Source organism: Hemicordylus capensis, chromosome 3 (assembly GCF_027244095.1).
Source record: "Hemicordylus capensis ecotype Gifberg chromosome 3, rHemCap1.1.pri, whole genome shotgun sequence".
NCBI classification, from domain to species: domain Eukaryota; kingdom Metazoa; phylum Chordata; class Lepidosauria; order Squamata; family Cordylidae; genus Hemicordylus; species Hemicordylus capensis.
Window position 1 is genome coordinate 269,203,341 of NC_069659.1, and position 22,099 is coordinate 269,225,439.

At 42.5% G+C, this 22,099-nt stretch overlaps 1 protein-coding gene across 1 annotated transcript in view; it reads left to right on the forward strand.

Moving 5' to 3' along the window:
- The window catches only part of PDZD8 (PDZ domain containing 8), a 112,893-nt gene that overhangs the window by 25,070 nt on the left and 65,724 nt on the right, over nt 1–22,099 (forward strand). Inside the window, exon 2 of the mRNA XM_053309479.1 lies at nt 20,826–20,948. Coding sequence (XP_053165454.1) covers nt 20,826–20,948 — 123 coding nt within the window. The remainder of the gene's footprint in view (nt 1–20,825; nt 20,949–22,099) is intronic.

Genomic DNA, 22,099 nt, shown 5'->3' on the forward strand with positions numbered 1-22,099 from the left:
AGAGGGGAGATCAGCCTCTGGCCTCTTCCACAGACATTATCTGATAGTGAGTCACATTTTAGCATTTGGATTGTTCTGGCCTGGTTTTTGTGCTTCCTTGAGTACCCATTTCACAATACAATGCTGGATCGCCTCTTCCCTCGAAGACCAGTTGAGATCTGGGGTGTCAATTCACCCTGAGTTCAGGCAATAATTCATTCCTTAATAAAATGAAACTAGACACAGGCCTGAATTCCATATAGTTCTGGGTTGGTAGCTCTGGGTTCAATGTTGGGGTCCCCAACAGAGAATGATAAACAATTATGATGAATACTGTCGAAATGAATTTCTCAAAGTTAACTATTCTTAAACAAAGGTTGATAAAGTTGATTAGAGTGATTTTGAATTTCTGTTATTCTAGGGGAGGCAGATTAGTGGCACCAGCTCTAAAAGTCTTTGTTGGGAAAGGTTTTGCCTGAATTCTATATGGGATTGAAATCTGGGGGCAAAAACCAAATGTTTTGAAGGAGCTGGAGGTTTGTCAAAATAAGTTCATGTGGAGTGTTTTGTCATTATCTCCTGGCACCCCAGCTGCCTGCCTTAGAACTGAGACTGGGCTTCCTTCAGTAGAAGCTAGATCCATAAAGTCTGTTTTAATGTATTTATAAGAGACTCTTGGAAATGCATGAATGTCATCTTCCCAAGCTCTGTTCTAGAGAGCAAGGGAAGAAAGCTGGCTAGGCAAAAATTGGTTAGGATTTGTTACATTCCAAAGGTCTGTTGCAAGAGTGTGTTAATCCTGGGTATAGAAGCAAGTTAAGAGAGTGGCTTTATGGGTTAGATGCCCATCAGGATATGGAATTAAGGCCTCAATATTTTCTTACTGGTATTCTTTATTCAAAGTTAACCATGAATATGCTCATTATTTACAGGGTCTTTCCATTGCTTCATTAAGAATGGCATTTTCAGAATTTATATTCCAAACCATGTCCTCTGCCTTTTTAGATGGAAGATTGAGACAAATCCCTAAAGAATTATGGTTTTGTCTTTGTGACACTTATGAAATTGAGGATATAGAGCATTATGTACTGTATTGCTCTCTTTATCATGACCTCAGAGAGAGATTTTAAAAGACACATTTTACATTCAATTCATGATAAAGGTGTTAAGGAGAAAACTGGTTGGTTGTTAGCTGATGTTGATCCACATATTACTTATCAAACTTCTGTTTGCAAAAGCAGCTAAATCTGTTTGCAATGCATTTTTGGAAAATATTGCTGTAAATTGTAAAGGAGACCTTTTAACTTGAAAACAATTTAGCTCAATTTATTTATTTATTTATTCTCTATAATATGTGTTTTTTAATCATCTTGTAAAGACTTATAGTCATATACAATAAACTGGGTTGGTTGGTTGGTAATAATGTAGCTGCCAGATGAACCTTCCTGGGAAGATGATTGGCTGCTTCAGTTGAGAAGACCCTCTTCCTGTTGCCTCCCACCTTTCCTCTGACAAGAGGCATTTAGAAGAGGGCTTTTGCTGATGATCTTTGTGCAGGTTCCAGGAGAATCAATCTTTCCCCATACCATTTCCAGCACTGGTTATCTGACAAGGTGAGCAGGGTAGGTTCTGTGCCAAAACTGACCTAGAACCATATTGGAATGGATTCAGGTATCATTTTTATCCAAGATTGCTCATTCAGGCATTAGTCGAAGAAATATAGTTGCCTTGAAGAAGAAAATTCTTTTAATCAGGGCAGTTTTGGGGTGCAAATACTTAGTGTACTAAAGATGACAGGAAAGCAAGGTAACATTCCTCTCTAAAATTTGCTTTGTGACTTTCAGTGTTCAGTAACCCATGCTGCTCACACTTTTCATATTTGAATAAATACTGGCTAAATGTGTTTTAAAAATAGATTCCTTATGAGCCATTAGTCCATGCCTCCAGTCACCTAGAATTTGATACAGTCAGCTGCAAGAAGTTCTGCTAGTAAATCACTAGATGGGTGTAATTGTGCTAGCTGTGAGAAAAAATAAACTTGTCATGTGAATTAACAAGAATTCATATTCTGACAAACTGGTTTTGAAATTATGTCCCACAGCTTCTAACTGGCTAATAGCATTTTTTAGAAGAGGGTCTCTTTACTTGTCCAAGAACACAGCTTTTTACAGCTGTCACCTGACTTCTTAATTGCAGTTATGAATTAATCTTTTTTTTAGTAGTCTCTAATCAAGTTTATTGTTGACTGGTTAAATTCATGTTGGAGAGCCAATTAGTGTTCCAAGTCCCATATAAATGCAAAATTGCTTCGCATTATAGTAATCCTTAAAACAACAATGTAAGTATTGTTATTGGTCAGTATTATTTCCATATTGCTAGTGAGGAGAGGAGGGGCTGAGACTGTGAGAGTGTCTTACCTAAGGCTACCAAATATGTTTAGACAAGATTTGAACTGGGGACTTATTACAGCTTGGTCTCTTTCTATCCATTGTGCTACACTAACTCTGTTACTAATCTGTATTATTATCTTGGTGATGCCTGTTAGCTGCTCATAGGCTGTCCCTGCCTTCTACTGGTTTTTAAAAATATTTTTCGCTAAATTACTTCATGTTAGTATTGCCAATAATGTTTCTTTTTAATATGTAGAATATTGTTATGCGTTCATTTGCAAAGTATATGTCTAGAAAGCATGGAAGAAAAAGTAGAGAATAATATAGATAGGTAACTGCAGTATTGAGAGACAGTTAAAAAGAAGAAAAATGATGGAATCTAATCTCTGTTGTTTCTGACCAACAACTTTGCAGCATTCATCTCCACTTTTTTGTTAAAACCTGAGAAAGTTGCTTCATGGATTCAGATTTGTGTGCCAGTTAGATTTTTGATCCCTGCATGGGGCAAGACATTTGGCTTTAGTTGTTGATCTGAAGATCTGCAGAGCTCATTTTCTGCTGCCATTTTGTATTTTGGAGTCTCAAAGTGGTTCCGTTTTTTAAAAGAGAAAACTGGCATTTTTCAGCCAATCTGGGGACATTCTGGGGCACAGTATGACTTGTGGGGAGCAGCTAAGTGTGGTAGGAAGCTTCTGCCCTTATCCCCCTGCCAATATTCTTTTTATATTTTAACAATTGTTTCCTCCCGACTGGGAACCTAACCCCCAATCCCCCATTGCCATAATGTAGTTTCCATATCTACAGTTGTACCATGGAACAGAACCCCCACGAATATTGACGTCCTCCTGTACATGTATGACAATCAATGCCCATCTTATAAAGTACTCTTAGAATGTTAAATGTATCTCACCAGAGCCTTCAGCAACCTGACTCTTCAAAGATTTCTAAGATACTAAGTGATTTGCATTCAGCTAGATCTGTTTATACCAGCTGTGTGAAATCTGCTAGTCCACCTTGACAATCTTAGAGGTAAAGACATTTATATATTGACCATCAAAAACAGTCTTTCAATAGTATGTACAATAAATCCCTTATAGATATGAAGATAAATCTAATTATTCATTGACCCATGGGGGAAATAGACTTTAGAGGAAATATCCAGAAGGCTTCCTTTTTGAATCGATTTTAAAATCAAATCGTCACCCTTTCTTGTATTATCTGTCACTTTTTCTATGACAATTTTTTTTAATTGTTTCTGGTAAGTGCCTCTGTTTAACAAAATCAGCAGTCAGGGGAGTCTCCATATTCATATTTCTAATCTTGCTCTCATGTTCTGTCATGCAAATCCTTAAAGGCCTACTGGTCTGACCCACATAAAAAAATCCACAGGGTCAGAACAATTGCATAAACATCAGTGGATTGGCAAGTAGCAGGTGTTGATATGGTTGGCTATGAGGTCTGGGTTACGCCATTGACTAGTTTATCCCTTGTTCCTGAGATAGCTCTGTCTTGACCAAGTCTACTTTTTCCTGGCCTGGGTGCTTGTAGATGATGATTCTTACACCCGTGAATCTTTGTGGGATTCCCTAGGTTTTCATCTTGTCTTCCTGTTTGATCAGTGCATATATGAGTTATATATCACCTGCTCTGACATTTTTCAATTCTTACTTCATCCCCCACCCCAAAAAAATCACTTTGGAAAGCTTTCAAGAGGATAGAATTGGGGGTGTGGGAGGTGGGAATCTTACTCAGAACTTCATTTCTACAACTTCAGTAAGCTTGATTATATACTGCCTCTAGAATGCGAGTTAGAAATAAAATTTTAATGTTATCCCCCCCTCCCCTTCTTGTTTCTGGCTGTTTCTGTAATATAAAATAGATATACTATTGACTATACTGCACCTGGATTCTAGATGCATGAAAGCCTTGTTAAAATGAATTGAATTTCTTCTGTGTAAACTGCTTTGGGAACCTTGGTTGAAAAGCGGTATATAAATATTCATTGTTTGTTTCTCAAGTAATGTATTTTAGAATGAGATGTAGTTTGCTGCGAATCAGTCATGCATGATGTGTTGTAAATATACTTTTATAGAATCTTGCAGCTGAAGATTTTGAAATATGAAGACTTGGTTTCAAGTCAGTATGGTTTGCGCACGCGCGCAAAAGGCTTCCTAGAAGCCATTTGCAGCCCAGCCGGCGAAGGGGATGGCAGGGAGTTCTCCTGCCGTCCTCTTGCAATGGGGAGAAATTTAGCAAGAAGGGGGCGGCAGGGGTCTTCTTGGGGGCTGCAGGGGGTTTGAAGGGGGCGGCCGCCAGCTGAGCGGGGCTTTGTAGGGGGCGGCAGGGACTGGGAACTATCCTGCCGCCCGATTCTGTATACAAAACGAGGAGCCGCGCCACACCGAGCGGGGATTGAAGCGGGCAGCAGGGAGATATCCTGCCGCCCGATTGCTCACAAAAATACGGTGCCTTTGTTGGGAGGGGTAAGTAAAGCCCCCCTATCTTTATTGGAACCCCCCACCCCAGTGCCGGACCGCAGCTCCACTGTTCCGTGCACACCCCTAGCAGTTGCTATATGCAACTGCCAAAAAGTACCTTGCAACTTAGACACTGATTCCTGTTTTTGTTGTTGTTCTACACCCAGTTTCGTGAAAACTTGTGTGTACATTAGGAATATGAAAAACCTGACTGCTGCTGTATTTCCTAATTTAGGTCTTGCGAGTTCATCCATTAGATACCTAATCTGCTTAGCACAGCTAAATCAGTGAGTGAGTTCTGTATATAATAAGGATATTAGTCTGTTACGTAAAAGTTAAAAAGTCTTTTACTTCTGTTGCATGGATAGTAAAATATATATTTGAAATGCAAAGTATTTCAAAGTGAGAGATACTAGTTTTGTAGTTTCTGGTTCTGTTAACTTGGGGTATTAGTGATCCATGCTCACTATCTTTTTCTGCTGTTAGTTACTACTGTGGTGTGTGTCATATCAGTTTTATTTGGCAGTTGTCTGCTTACAGGCTTTTCATGAAGCGGGGAAGAAATAACATGCTTCCTTACACTGAATACTCATGTACATGTTATTTCTTTACAGTTGCTGACTTGGCAAAAATGTACTCTAGACTATATGGTCTCTACCTTGCCTCTGTTAGATAGCTGGTCACTTTTATAAATCATTGGAGTGTTCTTACTGCATCATATATATCATATAAGGTCCTGCAAGAACTAAATTTGGAAGGTAATAAGCTCAACAAATAATTGATTTCAAGTAAGCTAGGTAATTGGAGATTATCATTTCTTGATATTCTTGAGAAGATGCTTAAAGCATTTTGGTGCAATATAGAATCTGAAAATTGGCTATATAGCTTCTTCAAAATGTGGTTTAAATGAGTTCTTTGCATTTTTTCTTTAGGTAGTTAACATAGAAACTACATTCAGTGTAATCAGCATATCTATTGTATTGTAAAAATGTTACACTGATTGGTTTTCTGAGCAGTTGGAATATTCTGTGCCATCATACCAGCTCAGCCAAAATCAATCTTTATTTAGGTCTTTGACTAATATAATAAGGAACAGATACAAACTGGATTTGCATAATAAGGAAGGTAAAACTGCTAAAATTTAAAGCTCATTAGATAAGGCTAAATATAACAAAAACTAAAAGAAATAGAAGCAGAATGAGATAAACTATAATAACAAACAGCAGAGTTATTTGCAACGAGGCAGGACTCTCAAAGTAACCAACTGATTGACAAGCTCTAGCCGAATTTTATTAGCAAAGTCAAATAAAATGTGTCAGTAGAGCCGAGCTCATCTAAAAGGTCTTACAAAGCTTCATGGTCCAGGACTCAGTGAAAAGGACTAGTTTTCAATCTGGCTTGAGTTAAATCCTCATTCAGGCCTGCAGGTTTATCAAATGATAGACTATTTGGGATGGCCACATAAGTAATCTGACTGAGAGGGGCCCCAGCAGGTAGGTAACAAGCCCAGAGGCAAGGGAGCTGAAGGAAAGGATGTTGACGTACTGAGGGAGGGGTAGATGTGAAAACAATTATAGGGGGAAACTTGAAGACTGTGGACTAGGGTATCGAGGGGACATAAAATTACTAGGTTTAGATCTGGATGGTGCCTGTGTCCTCAAGAATTACTTAGAATGGGGGATTTTGCCAGCTGTTGTTTCTACCACTCCTGCCTCATCTGACTGGAATTGTAAGTGGGCAGTGATGTTAGAAGAAACAATGGGGTGTTAAGGTAATGAATTTTACATTGATTTGAAAAGAGTACCTTAAGCACTTGGCTGAAGGTATGTAAATCTGTAAAATCAAAGGTTCTGAAATAATTTTCAGTCAAAATGAAGTAAGTTATTCTTGCCTTGGAGGGAGAAAGAAATCTTGCCCAACAATATTGAAGAATGCAAAAGAGCCATGTTTTGGAAAGGTAGTAGTTCTCTTAGGATAATCTGGATCATACTCTGCTTAATACCCTTGCTTGTAGTTAAATGGAAGCTTAGGAAATGGTCTTCAGTAGCTCCACTGGGCAAAGTCTTTTCCTGTTTAAAAAGCTTCATTGTTGCTGAGAACTCTTTATTTTTCTACTGCCAGAACTGTTCTAAATATCACCCTTACTAAATGTTCTGTTCCTTATGAGAAAATGTGAACAATAACCTACTACAGCAGCATGCCTCTTTAGAGTTTGGAAGATTATCTGTACAGTCTCTTAAGATGCAAACATCACATTACATACAAAGATGTGTAATAAATAAATCTGACTTTAAAAAATGAAGTTATATTAAATAATATCCTAAAGGTGGGGGACTTGTTGGAGGCTGCAACTTTCAGCAGGCAGTTGTCATATTCAAGCCCTTCCCTCCAGCTATTTTTCTTAAAATGACTCCTCTCCCACCCTACCCCACCCGCCATGAGATCGCAGATGCACAAGAACCTTTTATAAACATGCGTATGAAACCCTGCAACAGGGGGAAGCAGTTCCCTGTTGGGAAACATGGGGTGTGGATTCTGAGTAGAGAAGCATACACCCCATCCCATGCTTATCTGTTAAAAAGTACAGACAACCCCTTACCTGAGTGGTGGTTCTTCCTTTAAAAAGAAAAAAATGATTTTTACATGTACATACAACTGTTTACAGTTTTGTGTATAATTAACCCCTTAGGGATAAAATGAGATCTATGTGTATGCTTAAAGTGCACACAGAAAGAAATGAAAAGATGGTGGCTTCATAAATTTGGCATAGTCAGAAGCATGTTTTGGATATACATTCCATTCAGCAAACCTAGAAACACCTGTTCAACAGAAGCATGTCAGTTACTTGAGAATGATCAGAAATATTTGTAAATGACATGGGCCATCTGGCTAGTTCACTATATGCATTTTAAGAATATCTTAAAGAAGAATAGTCTAATTTAAGATTATCTAAAAATTACCATTATATATTTCCTCACAGTGGTACAATACATCATTAACACAAATAGTCTAATAGTCACAATACTTTAACACAAATAGTCTAATAGTCAACAGCTGAAAAAGCCAATAGCTGAAAACTCTAATCAATTAATTTAATTTAAACTATATTCTAATGAAATTAATTGGTACTAGCTGGGCCGAGTGCGGAGTATCTGGCCCACCCACCTGCCACCGCCTTCCCCTGCTGGCCCGCATGCTGCCTTTTCCTTGCCCATCCCCCCCGCCGCTTTCTGGCTGACCAGGCACCAGCTTCTTCTCCCCCTCCCTACTTTCTGGTGGGCAGGTGGGCTTCTTCTCTTCCCCTGTTTCTGGCCAGCTGGCCCACCCACAGCTGGTTGGCTGGTGAGCCAGCTTCTTCTCCCATCCCCCATCCCTTTCTGGCTGCCGCCCTCCACTTTCTGGCCGGCCGGCATTTTCTTTGCCAGCTACAGCTGCCATTTTCCTCCCTCCCTCCCACCCGTCCTGTGGCTATCCGGCAGCTCTCCTCATGAGAGCTCCCATGCATGGGATTAGCCACAGGTATTCCTTAGAGCATTAAATATGTAGAAGAGAATTAAATATATAGATAGATTCTGACCCTGTACCTGTTTACTTGGAAGTGAGTATCAATGAGCTCAGTGGGACACTTCTAGGTAAGTGTCCACAGGTACAGCTTCAGTTGAGATCATATTGCCATTGCCTAATTCCTGTTTTCTATGACACACTTTAAGAACCTTAGCATCTGCGATTTTTAAGTATGTTTTAATGTTGGGTATCTGTGTCAGAACCAAATGGTTCCAAGTAGAATTAACTAAGCTTGCTTTCTGTCTCTCCCCCCTCCCCAACATTAAAGTCAGTTTTGTATTTGAGTGTGAACACATTAGTTCTAACGGGGGTGGTGGTGATCAGTTGAGTGGCCACCATCTTGTTTCAAAATGGCATATTGCAGTAGAAATACTCATGACAAGATTTCCTAGGACCTCGTCCCATGTATTGCGAATTTGTTTTGTATTGGACTGTAAAGTAAAAGTTATTAGGGGTGAACCCATGGACATGACTATCTCATAAGCCTTCTTCAGTATGGAAAGTAGGCTAAAAATTATGTGTACTGAAATATAAATAGGACCTGGAGAATTCATTTGAATTTTAGTAGTTTAATGACATACCTGTAATTTTATGTGTCAACTAAAAATAGTACATAATGTCTTGAAGATATGCTAGTTCATAAAACGATTGTGTTGGCATGGAGAACTACCCACAGTTTTGTAAAATAAAGTGTGGCTGCAGTCCTAACTACACATGGATAGGAAGTAGGGGTGTGCCCGAACCGGTCCGGCGGCTCGGCACGGAGGGGGGTTGTACCTTTAAGGGCGGGGGGGGTAGTACTTACCCCCCCGGCCGCTCTTCCCCCTCTAGCGCTGTGGCTTTTTGTAAAGTTTCTGGGGCGGCAGCGTTCCTCCCTGCCGCCCCTGCCCCCATCATTAGCCTGCCAGAGTCTCGGTCAGTAACACGCATGCGCCCGTTCCGGCGCACGTGTGCACCCGCCGCCCCGTGCGTGCTCCGCATACGTCACATGTCGACGTGTGATGTATGCGGAGCATGCGCACAGCGGCGGCAGATGTGCATGCGCACCGGAATGGGCGCATGCGTGTTACTGACTGAGATTCTGGCAGACTAACAACGGGGGCAGGGGCGGCAGGGAGGAACGCTGCCACCCCAGAAACTTTACGAAAAGCCACAGCGCCGGAGGGGGAAGAGCGGCGGTGGGGGAGTACTACCCCCCTGCCCTTAAAGGTACAACCCCCCCCCGTGCCAAACCGGACAGGTTCGGAGGCCATGCACATCCCTAATAGGAAGTAAGTTCCACTGCACTTGGTGGGATTTTCTGCTTCTGAGTTAAACATAAAATTGGGTTGCATCTGTCTCACTTATGTAGTAGCTGAAAGTGAATAACAATTGTAAACTAAAGTTCATGATATTCTTTTTTTTTTTAAGAATAAAAGAAATGTGTCATCGAGCTAAAATATATCCCCCCACCCCCCACCTCAAAGGTTTAATATATGTGGCTAACTTTTAACAGTAAACTAACAAAATAATTATTCCAGTATTTCCGTGGCATTCCTTTTGAACATTTTTTGTTTGAAATGGCCTTAGTAATTTTAACTTACATAGTTTTAAAAAACGTTTGTGCCTTGTGGGGCAGGATTTAACCCCTACTGTACTTTTTGCCTGATTGAAAATCTCTCCACCCCAGCAGCTTTATGCCTTTCATGGGCAAACATGTTCATGAACCTATGTGGACTTGTATTTCCCTTTTGTACATCTTGCAGGGACATTAAGCAAGGTAACTTATTTGGTTAATAAATGTTCACAACATTGAAGCTGGGACTGGTAGTTCTGGGCAGCAGTGATCTGATGCAGCCCTGATAACACTGATAACATGCAGTGTTAGTCAAAAACGATTGAAAATTTAGTTCTTGTAGGATTTAGTCACAAATAACTTTAGCTGAATTGTGGCCAGTGTTTCTCCATGAAGTGAACGTAGGCCAGTAAAGTATGCCCCTGCTACCCCACCGCCACTTCTTATCTTGAGCTCTTGGCAGTTCTGGTGATCGAGTGGGACAGGTGGCGGGCATGGGGGCAGCGGGCCTCTCCACTCTGACCAAACTGAATGCCTTTGCAGTTCGACTATAGATGCTGCATGCCTGTGATGTCATGGGCATGCAGCGTCCATAGTCAAACTGCGTAGGCGCACAGTTCAGCTAGAGAGGAGAGGCTGGCTGCTATGCCTGTCGTGCTCAGATCACCCCCCGGAGGCCAAGATAAGTAGCGGCTGCAGGGCAGGCTCGGCAGCAGTGGGGCAGGGGAGGCAGTGGGGAGATGTTGGCTGCCCCGCTCCTTGTGTCTGATGTCAGATTCAGGGGGTGTAGATTGGGGTGCAAGGGCATGCATTATGGGCCCCCCGACTGGGTTTTGTCCCCTGGCCCCTGGGGTCTTACTATGCCCCTGAACTAGGGATGTGCTCAAAATGCGATCCAGTGTTCGAATTGCAGCACAATCCCTTTTAAAAAGAGGGCTTCCATATCTTCTAACACAGCAGAGAGCAGGCCCATACCTGCTGCTCCTCCACTCACCACCAGAGGTCTCTCTAATTTTTTTCATCTCTGTGCGGAATGAATTTTGTTCTGGACAGCAGAATCAAGGCACTGGTTGTGCACATGCATTCACAGTGGGGCCTTCCTAATTCAACCTAAGCGGGATCTAAAATTAACTAAGTAGACATCAGAAAACGTGTGAGTGTGTGCATGCCTTAGGGGGAACAGTGCTCACCATCTCTTCTGTTACCATGGTTTTCCCCACAGTTATGATCGCATGCCAGCGGGACATCTTCCAGCTGCCCCTGCGTGACACTGGCACAGACATGGCTGTTGCACATGTGTGGAGCAATCCCAAGTTACGTACCTGATATTTCAGGGGAGTGTAACCCCATCCAGAACAGGCAGATCTAAGTCACCTTTCATGTTCTGATCCTCCACAGTCAGTACTTCAGTCTTATTTGGATTCAACTTCAGTTTGTTATCCCTCTTACAGTCCATTTCCACCTCCAGGCAGGTATTTAGGGAAGTTATGCCACTTTACCTTTCAAAATTTTACTTCATTTCTTGCTCCTGTTCTCAACTTCTGCCTGAGATTCTCCACCCAACTTGTCACCAACGTTTTGAAGTTGGGAGGATAATCTTATATAAAAGTTGGGTGGAAATTGGGAACTCGTGGTTGGCAGATTCAGATGAAATGCTCCTCAGGAACCTCCAGTTCCTGTCGGACTATCTTTGGGATGGTTATGTGAACCAGCCCTATATATAACATGGTTCTGCTACCTCTTTGTGCCATAAACAGCATATTTATTGCTTCCTTGAGAAACAGTTGGATTATGCATACATTCAGGCTGTAGGATTAATGAATTACTTTTAAAAGGAGGGTGAGATTGTTGTTTCTCACTTTAGCCATGTCTGTCTATCCTTTTTCCAATGACCAAATATCCATGCAGTATTAGGCTTGAGCCCGAAACATTTCGGCGGCCATTGAAAAGGCTGCCGAAACGTTTCGGGTGGTGGGGGCAATTCGGCGTTTCGGCGCCGGCGGGGGTAGGGCTTTAAGGGCGGGGGAGAGTGTACTCACCCCCCCCCGCCGCATTTCCCCCGCCGGCGCTCTCGGAATTAGAAGGCCCTCGGGACGGCAGCGTTCCTCCCTGCCGTCCCGTTGCCCCCGTCGGCCGGAAGTGGCCGGAAGTCCCGTTCGCGCGTGCGCCCGTCGTGCGCGCACGCGGCCGTACGCGCGCGCGCATGACGGGCGCACGCGCAAACGGGACTTCCGGCCGACGGGGGCAACGGGACGGCAGGGAGGAACGCTGCCGTCCCGAGGGGCTTCTAATTCCGAGAGCGCCGGCGGGGGAAATGCGGCGGGGGGGGTGAGTACACTCTCCCCCGCCCTTAAAGCCCTACCCCCGCCGTGCCGAACAACCTTTCGTGCACATCCCTATGCAGTATTTACCACTGAAAAGCTTTGGACCTTCATTTTAATGTCAGCTACTTGAAGCATCAAAAAATATAAGCCGCAGAGGGACGACTTTCCTGACATTAAATGTTTCCATAGTATAACACTTAAAATTGCCATTCATTGTGCCCTGTGTGTGCTGCACCTTAGGCAGCTGTCTCACTTACCTATCCCCGTCCTGGCACTTGTCAGACATCATAACTTCTACAAACTGTATACAGCTGAAAGAAAGTACCCACTTAAAGAGAAAATGGTAGCTCCTAGCTGTCAGATCTTAAAATCCTAACATTGAAATTTGTGCTACAATTTCTTTTCCAAGTATAAACATTCATATGTGTATTTATATTTTTTAGCCTGCTTTCCAGTAGGCTTATGAAATCATCCAACATTCTGTGTGTGTGTCCATGTGTCCCACCCTATCAACTTCGCAATGCCTAGACCAATGTGAACCATATCGGGTACAGTTGTAGGGACACTTCAGTGGCGTAGTTTGTGGTCCAACTCAATCCAAAATGGTGGAAGCATAAACCTTTAAGGTGCAAGTGGGATAACTTGTGAACTGCCTAACTGATTTGAACCAAATTTGCTACAGATGGGGGGACACATAGGGATGCCAAAATGGCATGGTGTGTGATGATGTCACTCACTGCAATTAAATATGGTGGCCACGTGAACATCTGAGGCACAAGCGGGCTAATTTGTGGACTATCTAACAATTTTAAACCAAATTAGGTACAGTTTTAATGAGTGACACATAAGGACACCTCAGTGGTGTAGTTTGTGATGATGTCATCCACCCTGATCCAAGATGGACATGTAAACTTTTGAGGCACAAGTGGGCTAACTTGTGAACCACCTAACCGATTTGAACCAAATTTGCTACAGCTGTAGGGACACCTCAGTGGCAAAGATTGTGATGTCATCCACCTCAATTCAAGATGGTGGACACATAAACTTTGGAGGTGCAAGTTTACTAACTTGAGGACAGTCAGATTTGAACCAAATTGGCTACAGCTGAGTGGACACATAGGGATGCTCCTATGGTATAGTTTGTGATGTCACCCACCCCAATCCAAGGTGGTGGATGCATAAACTTTCAAGGCACAAGTGCACTAACTTGAGGACTGTGTAACCAATTTGAACCAAATTTGGAACAACTCTAGTGAATGACACACAGAGACACCTCAGTGGTGCAGTTTGTAATGACGACATCCACCCCGATCCAAGATACCAGACACATGAACATTTTAGGCGCAAGAGAACTAACTTGTGGACCTCAATTTGTGCCAAATTTAGTCCAGATGTAGAGACAGTGAAAAGAAAGTAGGCTGATTAGTTCTTACTAGAACAACTTGTTAAAATTGATGTTGGCACTAATCAATTTGGTACAAATCAATTTAGGGAAAAGAATCCTCTTTCACTTCAGCCATAATGTTGCTAAAGACTTTTGGGGTGGGGGTGGGGGCGCTTATGGCGTTGTAGAATCTCACAGTGCAATATTATACTGGTACTCTTTATCTTTTTAAAGACTGATATCTAGATCTCATTACCAGGAGTCTGTTTCTGAGCATGATGAAAAAGCTTAGACAGCCTGTTGGGAGCATGACATGATGCAGAGAAATGTAGCAGCCTAATGGACAGCACTGAAAACATAGGGGTTAGAAGCTAGACATTCCTGGGTGACGTGGGTTACCCAGACATATTTCAGTCCTGCTTCTGGTCCAGTTCTGGTGTTGAAACTGTCTAGATTATTTTAGTGGATGACCTTTGCTGTGGGGCATAGAGAAAGTAAGTACAACTGGATTCTTCTGGATCTTTCAGTGACTTATTTTTCATCTGATCCAACTGTGGCAGTGGTGCCTAGAGTCAGTAAGGGTGGGCAGTAACAAACTGAAGCTCAGTCCAGAAAATATGCTGGCTCTGTTGGCAAGTGATGTATTTGGCCATAAACATATTTGGCCTGTTCTGTATGTGATTGTATTTGCTTTAAGGAGGAAGTTCATAGTTGGAGGAGCAGGAGTGGTGCATTTTTTAATCCAGCCCTGCTTTTGGATGCCCAAATGGCATCTAAGACCTGGAGAACCTTCTAGTTGCTTTAGCACCAGGTCTCTTAACATGCTGGCCAAGTTTTTAACTGTGTTAATCTTTCACCAGTGTTGAAGGATCTGCATTAGTTTCCAGCACATTTCCAGTTGCAATTTAAAATGCTCGAAAACTTTAAATGGCTTTCAACTGTGGTACTGCTTATTCCCATATGAACTTGTTCATTTATTGAAAACGCCAACTGAGCTTCTACTCTGAACACTCCCACCTTCTGGAGGCTAGTGGATGACTACCAAGGATAGGGCCTTTATTATAATGTGCCCTGATTATGGGACATTTTCAGCAAACACATTCACCTAGCAAGTATTTCACTGTCATCCAGGTGTGATGTGAAATTGTTCTTGTCGTAGGCTTTTGGCACAGTGAGATTACTACGCTGTTGATGGTTTTTATCAGGGTTGATTTTGTTTTGCTATTTAATTTGTTTAGACTGATTAAGTGGGTCATCATTGCCCATGAAAGCTTATGCAATGCTAAACCATCTTATGATTGTTACAGTTAGTCTCTGAGCGCTCCTTGTTTTTTCACAAGTTCTTCATAACATTTGACTAACAAGGCTAATATAAGAATGTTTGGTTTTGGCATGCCTTGTTTTGTTCTTTTATTTTTATGCAATAAAAATCCATCCAGCTCGAGGATATCTTCAAGACAGCAGCAAGGATGAAAGGGGGAGTTAGCAATTGCAGCACTGACCAACCCAAATGCAGTGAGTGTGTGCCTAGGTGGCCAGATTTGGCTTTTAAAAAGCCAAATTCTGGCTTACGGCCCATTTGACCCACGAGTATACCCCTTAGGTTCTGGCAACTCTGGCTGTGTGCTAGGACCCAGAGGAGCTGCCAACCCACTGGTGCAACAGCTGGCAGCTCTGCACCTGAGCCATAGGGTGGGGCCAGCAGGGCTGGGCTACCATGACATTATATTTAGGCAGAGGGTTAGACCTGTAGTGTAGGGGAGAGTACAAAGAGGCAGGCTGGGTACTGCAATGGGAGATTGCTTTAGGGCTGAGAGGAATCGGAAGGGGCCTTAGGCCGGAGAGCATCCCTATAGATTCTATATCTATAGCCCTGAACCAGGCTGGGAATGAACTCTGGAGGGCTTGTGTGGGCGCTTCCATGGCTCACGGCTGGGATATTTGAACCAATCTGTTCAATGGTGGCTATGCCCCTGGTAGAATGAGATCCTGATAATCTCATCAGACACGCTCCAATATCTAAACAGAACCAGTGTGGTATAGTGGTTAGGGTGCTGGACTAGGACCGGGGAGACCTGAGTTCAAATCCCCATTCAGCCATGATACTTGCTGGGTGACTCAGAGCCAGTCACTTCTCTCTCAGTCTAACCTACTTCACAGGGTTGTTGTGAGGAGAAACTCAAGTATGTAGTACACCACTCTGGGCTCCTTGGAGGAAGAGTGGGATATAAAATGTAGATGATGATGATAAACCAGTTAGAAAATTGGTGGAGGGTGTGGTGGTGGTGGTTTGGTTTTTAAATTAAGGTGAGCTGGGGGTTCCTAGTTAACTATGACTGTGTTCCACTAGAGCTAATAAGTGTAGAAGTGCAGCTGTTGGTCCTTTCAAGCTGCATATGACATGCTTAGCAGTAGGACAATATATTTACCAGCAAAAGGGTGATACTTCACTTGCTGGGTACTTATTCTTGTTGTGTAAGGGAGACAAGGTGTTAGGGAGAAGAGAACGCAGACAGCAAGCAAGTGGAAGAACCTTCAGGAACTGATATGAAGCTGGTTGAGGAAGAATGGTAGTGAAAGACACACACACAAACACACTACTGACAACATTATGCAGTGTGGTTGTAGCCATATGCCAGTACCTAACTATAAAACCACTACACTTCTGCATCTCATACTCATTGGCTATGCAACAGATACAGTCTTTTGAACAGTTATCAAAGCTAGCCTCATATAAAATGCATTGCAGCAGTTCCATCTTATGTGACTATGATGCTGAAGTCTCTCGTTAATTTATTGCTTTGACAGTAACGAAGTATAAATATTCTTTTTTTTTAAAAAATGCTACAAGAATACAGTAGTTGGATTTGGGTTAACACTACGCTTCATCAGAAGAGAAGGAAGGGGAGTCTGGAACAAATCCTTTTATGAGGACTTATTACATGTTCTTGTAACTTGACATTCCTGTTGACACAATGTCAGGAATTCAATGAAAGTACATGCATAAGATGATTTGATATGACAAGGACAGGCAGTTGAAATTAGAAAGTGTTAAAAGTAATTTCATTAGAATGATATAATTTCCATGCTAAATGAGTTCTTTGTGTCCATCTTCACGGCAGAGGATACTGAGCATATACCTGTTCCTGAACCAGGCTTTTTAGGGATGGAGGCTAAAGAACTGAGTCAGATAGAAGTGACCAGAGATGATGTTTTAAACTGTCTGGAAAAACTGAAAACTGACAAATCACCAGGGCTGGATGGCATCCATCCAAGAGTCTTCAAAGAACTCAAATGTGAAATTGCAAACCTCCTTGCTAAAATATATAACTTATCCCTGCAATCAGGCTCTGTACCGGAGGACTGGAGAGTAGCAAATGTAACTCCAAATTTTAAAAAGGAATCCAGGGGTGATCTGGGAAATTACAGACTGGTTAGCTTAATGTCTGTTCCAGGCAAAATGATGGAAAGCATTCTCCAGGATAAAATTATAAAGCACATAGAAGAACAGGCCCTGCTGGGAGAGAACTAGTATGGCTTCCGCAAAGGTAAATCTTGCCTCACCAACCTTTTGGATTTCTTTGAGAGTGTCAACAAGTGTGTGGATCAAGGTGATCCGGTTGACATAGTATACCTAGACTTCCAAAAAGCTTTTGACAAAGTTCCTCATCAAAGATTCCTGAGGAAACATAGCGGTCATGGCATAAGGGGACAAGTACATGTGTGGATTGCTAACTGGTTGAAAGACAGGAAACAGAGGGTAGGTATAAATGGAGAGTTTTCACAATGGAGGGAAGTAAGAAGTGGGGTCCCCCAGGGATCTGTACTGGGACCGCTGCTTTTTAATTTATTCATAAATGATCTAGAAGCAGAGGTAAGCAGTGAGGTGGCCAAATTTGCAGATGATACCAAACTCTTTTGGGTAGTGAGATCCAAAACAGATTGGGAGGAGCTCCAAAATGATCTCTCCAATCTGGGTGAGTGGGTGACAAAGTGGCAAATGCGGTTCAATGTTGGCAAGTGTAAGGTGATGCACATTGGGAAGAAAAACCCCAACTTCGAGTATACGCTGATGGGATCTGAGCTGTCGGTGACTCACCAGGAGAGGAATCTTGAGGTTGAAAGTGTCGATCATTAGGAAGGGGATTGAAAATAAAACTGCTAATATTATTATGTCCTTATACAAAACTGGTGCGACCACACCTGGAGTACTGTGTAAAATTCTAGTCACCACATCTAAAAAAGGACATTGTAGAACTGGAAAAGGTGCACAAGAGTGCAACCAAGATGATCAGGGGCCTAGAGCACCTTTCTTATGAGGCAAGACTACAACACCTGGGGCTATTTATTTAGTTTAGAAAAAAGCCGACTGCGAGGAGACATGATAGAAGTCTATAAAATCATGCATGGTGTTGAGAAAGTGGATAGAGAGAAATTCTTCTCCCTCTCACATAACACTAGAACCAGGGTCATCCCATGAAATTGATTGCTAGGAAATCTAGGACCAACTAACGCAAGAACCTTTTCACACAACGCATAATCCACTTGTGGAATTCTCTGCCACAAGATGCGGTGACATCCAACAACCTGGATGGCTTTAAGAAGGGTTTGGATAACTTCATTTAGGAGAGGTCTATCATTGGCCACTAGTCGGAGGGCTGTAGGCCATCTCCAGCCTCAAAGGCAGGATGCCTCTGAGTACCAGTTGCAGGGGAGTAACAGCAGGAGAGAGGGCATGCCCTCAACTCCTGCCTGTGGCTTCCAGCGGCATCTGGTGGGCCACTGTGCAAAACAGGATGCTGGACTAGATGGGCCTTGGGCCTGATCCAGCAGGGGCCTGATTCAGCAGGGTTGTTCTTATGCAGTTACTATTATGGACATTGTTCAACAGTTTTTCCAATACTTACTTGGCTACTTGAATAAGACACGATGGGCTTTCAGTGTAAGTATATTTAAGGCACACTTTCTTTTAAAATGTTCCCATCACTCCCTTTTACAAATGTGTGTCAATTACTAGCAACTCTAGCACAGAAGGGTAGTAGTCACTGGCTTACATCCAAACTGGCTTACATCCCAGACCCTGAGTCGTCCTACAGAAATTAAATAGTTCTTTAGATCTACAACTAACTACTGTGTAGTGCTATTGTGCAACTTACACTGGCTGACATCTTGCACTTTACTATCTTGCATCAGAATCTCTGATTCTGTGAAGAATTCCCCCTGGTGCCACATGGAGGTGGATGCACAGCCAGCTTTGCATAGTACCTGCCATTTCCAGCGCCAGGGTAGGAGCTTTTTACCAGAACTGAAGGCACATTCATGTGCTGCCAGGTGAGTGCGAAGGGGATGCCAGGAAGGCATTCAGGAACATCTGGGAGCCACATCTCCCCCCAGCAATCTCTAGTCTGCCTGCCTCTATAGAGACATTCAGGCCTTGCCTACTTGTCAGGCAAATGCCTGGGTACAGGGAGGAAAGCCGAAAGTATGCTAAAATGGCAGAAGTCACTCTGATGGCTCTCCTGGTTTTCAAACAGGTTCTCCGGCTAAGTGGTTTCCTGCCCTGAGCAGGGGGTTTGACTAGAAGACTTCCAAGGTCCCTTCCAATGGTAAAACTATGATTCTAGAAAATGTAAAAGAAAATGCCAACTGCCCCTTGCCTATCCCTGCCAGAGTTATGTATTTGTCCTTTTATGTCACACCTGCAGCATATGTGGTGTCTGGGAACAGCTTGTTTTGGTATACTGCTAACATGGAAACTGATCCCTTGAGGGTGGTATCCAGGGTTCCTTGCATTTATTCCAATAGTTCTCCTGCTTTATAAGATTGGGTCAAACTCCCTTCCTCACCAGAATCCTTTTCACGTTTTTTTCTTTCTATACACTAATATTTTGCACAAACTATTATTTTATCTACACCTAGTAAATGGATGTAGGGTGTTGAGACACAAGTATTCTGTAGGTTCTAGTTAAGCACCTTTTTTAGGTAAGGGTTTTTTTTTAAAGTTGAGAATTGTTTAATTTCATCAAAGTAATGATCTTTCACTAAAGTAAGCATGCATGAGCTCCATAGACCTTTTCAAGGTTGCACCCAGTATCTACATCACTGGTGTGTTAGGCTTCTTAGTTAGAAAATCTTAAAGTAGTTTGCATGGTATCATTTATGTTTCTGCTTGTAGAATGTTTGTGTAGCTATACTGTGCTTACATGCCTTCATCATTCAGAGATTCATTCAGGCATGCTGAGGACCTTTACTTAGGATCTTTTACCATTATTACATATTGCACTATCCCCCAGTGGAGGATTTGCATGATAAAGTGTGTGTAAGCATCTGCGCTCTCTCTCTCTTCCTCCCTCCCTCCAGTAGGATATGTTATAACATTTGACCAAATATATATATTTATAATTGAAGAAGTGCACTCTACCAAAACAGCATTTAGGAATAGGCTCTCCTGATAGTCAAGGCTAAAGTGCATGGGTTTCTTAAAAGCTTGACTTAGGAAGTAAAATATCAATTACTAGCTGACCCTGCACAGAGCATCTGTGTGGTCCTGCACACAGTCTGTGGCATCCCCCCACAGCTCTCTCGGTTGCTCTCACTGCCCCCACAAGTCTCTTGCTTCCCCCAGCCTCCAAGCTCCCTGCTGCTTTACGGCACCCCCGAGCCAACTGTCAAACTGCTTTCCAGCTGTGCTGCAAAACTCCCTGCTGTTCCGGAACTCTTCCCCCCACCCCCCGGCTGGCCGGTCGCCTCTTCCCCCAACCCCCCCCCCCCCGGCCGACCGGTCGCCTCCTTTTTGCCACATCTCCACGCATGGCCCGTCTTGGAGAATTAATAAGATGGATGGATGTTTGTTTGTTTGTTTGTTTGTTTGTGAGGGGTGGGGAATGCAGGTGCTGCATGCCTGTTTTCTCCCTTGAGAAAACCTTTGCTCACCTTTCTAGGATAATAGAAACCATTGGGTCCTTAGGCCACAATGACTGCATGATGTGGTGCTGACTGGTGGAGGAATCTGCCAGAGGGGAAAGGAGGAATCTTCTCTTTCTTTCTGCCGTGTCCCCCAACCATGACCCTACTTGTAGTTTCATTGTTTCCAGCTGAACTACTGAAATCATCAGTGTCAAAAACAGTGATGTGTACTTATCTTTTAACTAGGTTCAAGCCGTTTTTTCCATTTCAAGTTGTGCCACGTGAAGAATATAGAGACTGGAATCTCAATATAAAAGATTTCTCACTCACAGAAGGCCGGCTGAAAGTTTCCCTAATAGAATGTTCAAGGTAGGATCTTGCTGCTGTATGCACTTCTCATTTCATGTTGACATTTTATATTCAAACACTTGGGTGTGAGTGGAATGGGGCTGTAGCTGTAACAAGTGTAAACATTTTGCTAAATGTTACCCACAGTTGCATCTGCTTCTGGAATACTTGTGTGTTGCTTGTGTAATTGTCTGTTACACTGTTTGGTCTGAAGCCAGATGCTTATTAACTGCTAATAAGGTATCTGCTAGCAATAGTTGTTCTTGTTCTGCATCCTTACAAAATGTAGTGCAAATCAAGAACATTTTTAAAAATTGTGTTGCTGTTCTGGATTGGAAGTTGGAAATGGCACACATAGCAACACTGCTTAATATTAAATGTTAAACATTTTAACCAACAAACATACATCTTCATAACCATGACTGTACTATACTACAAACTATTTGCTCAGGGTTATTGAGACAATGATTTCCTGTTACATTACAGGTGTTAATTAACTTAAGGCTAGGAAGGTTTTTTAATTGCCAATGATTGTTTTTGTGGATTGCCACTCTTTCTTACACTTTTAAGTTTATGTAGAACAGTTACATACCCTACCTCTTGCATTTCCTCGCCATTTACTTTTCCCTCCCTGTGTGTGTGTGTGTGTGTGTGTGTGTGTGTGTAAACACACACATATGCACACAGATATCCGGTTGAGCTGGTTGTTCCAACAGAACGAGTCCTTCATTTGAAGGGTGCCCCTGTTTCGGGAACGGAACATTTGCAACAGCGTGTTTCTAGTGAAAATGTTCCTAATGTGAATATAAACACAAACCTTTCTGTTTAAGATGAGAGTTAAGATGCTTAAAATTCCATTTGTGCTCTGAAAAGCATGGAAATTGCAATTTAGTGTGTCCTGTAAGTAGTAAAGACTTTGTACTGTTTCTTATATTAAGCGATCTTTAAAAATTAGGCTCTATGTACCCACATTTTTCCTTGGTCTTCCAGTTCAACACTGGACTATGCAAGCAGAAATTCAACAGGTGCAGCTTCAGATCAGCTGCTAGGGATGCACTGATAAATCTTTTCCAGGTATAGTGCTTCCCCAAAATGCCACTTACTATAGTAATTATCCAAGTTGAAATTGGAAATTCAAGATATATGGAAGATCCCCAAACTGACTTTCTCAG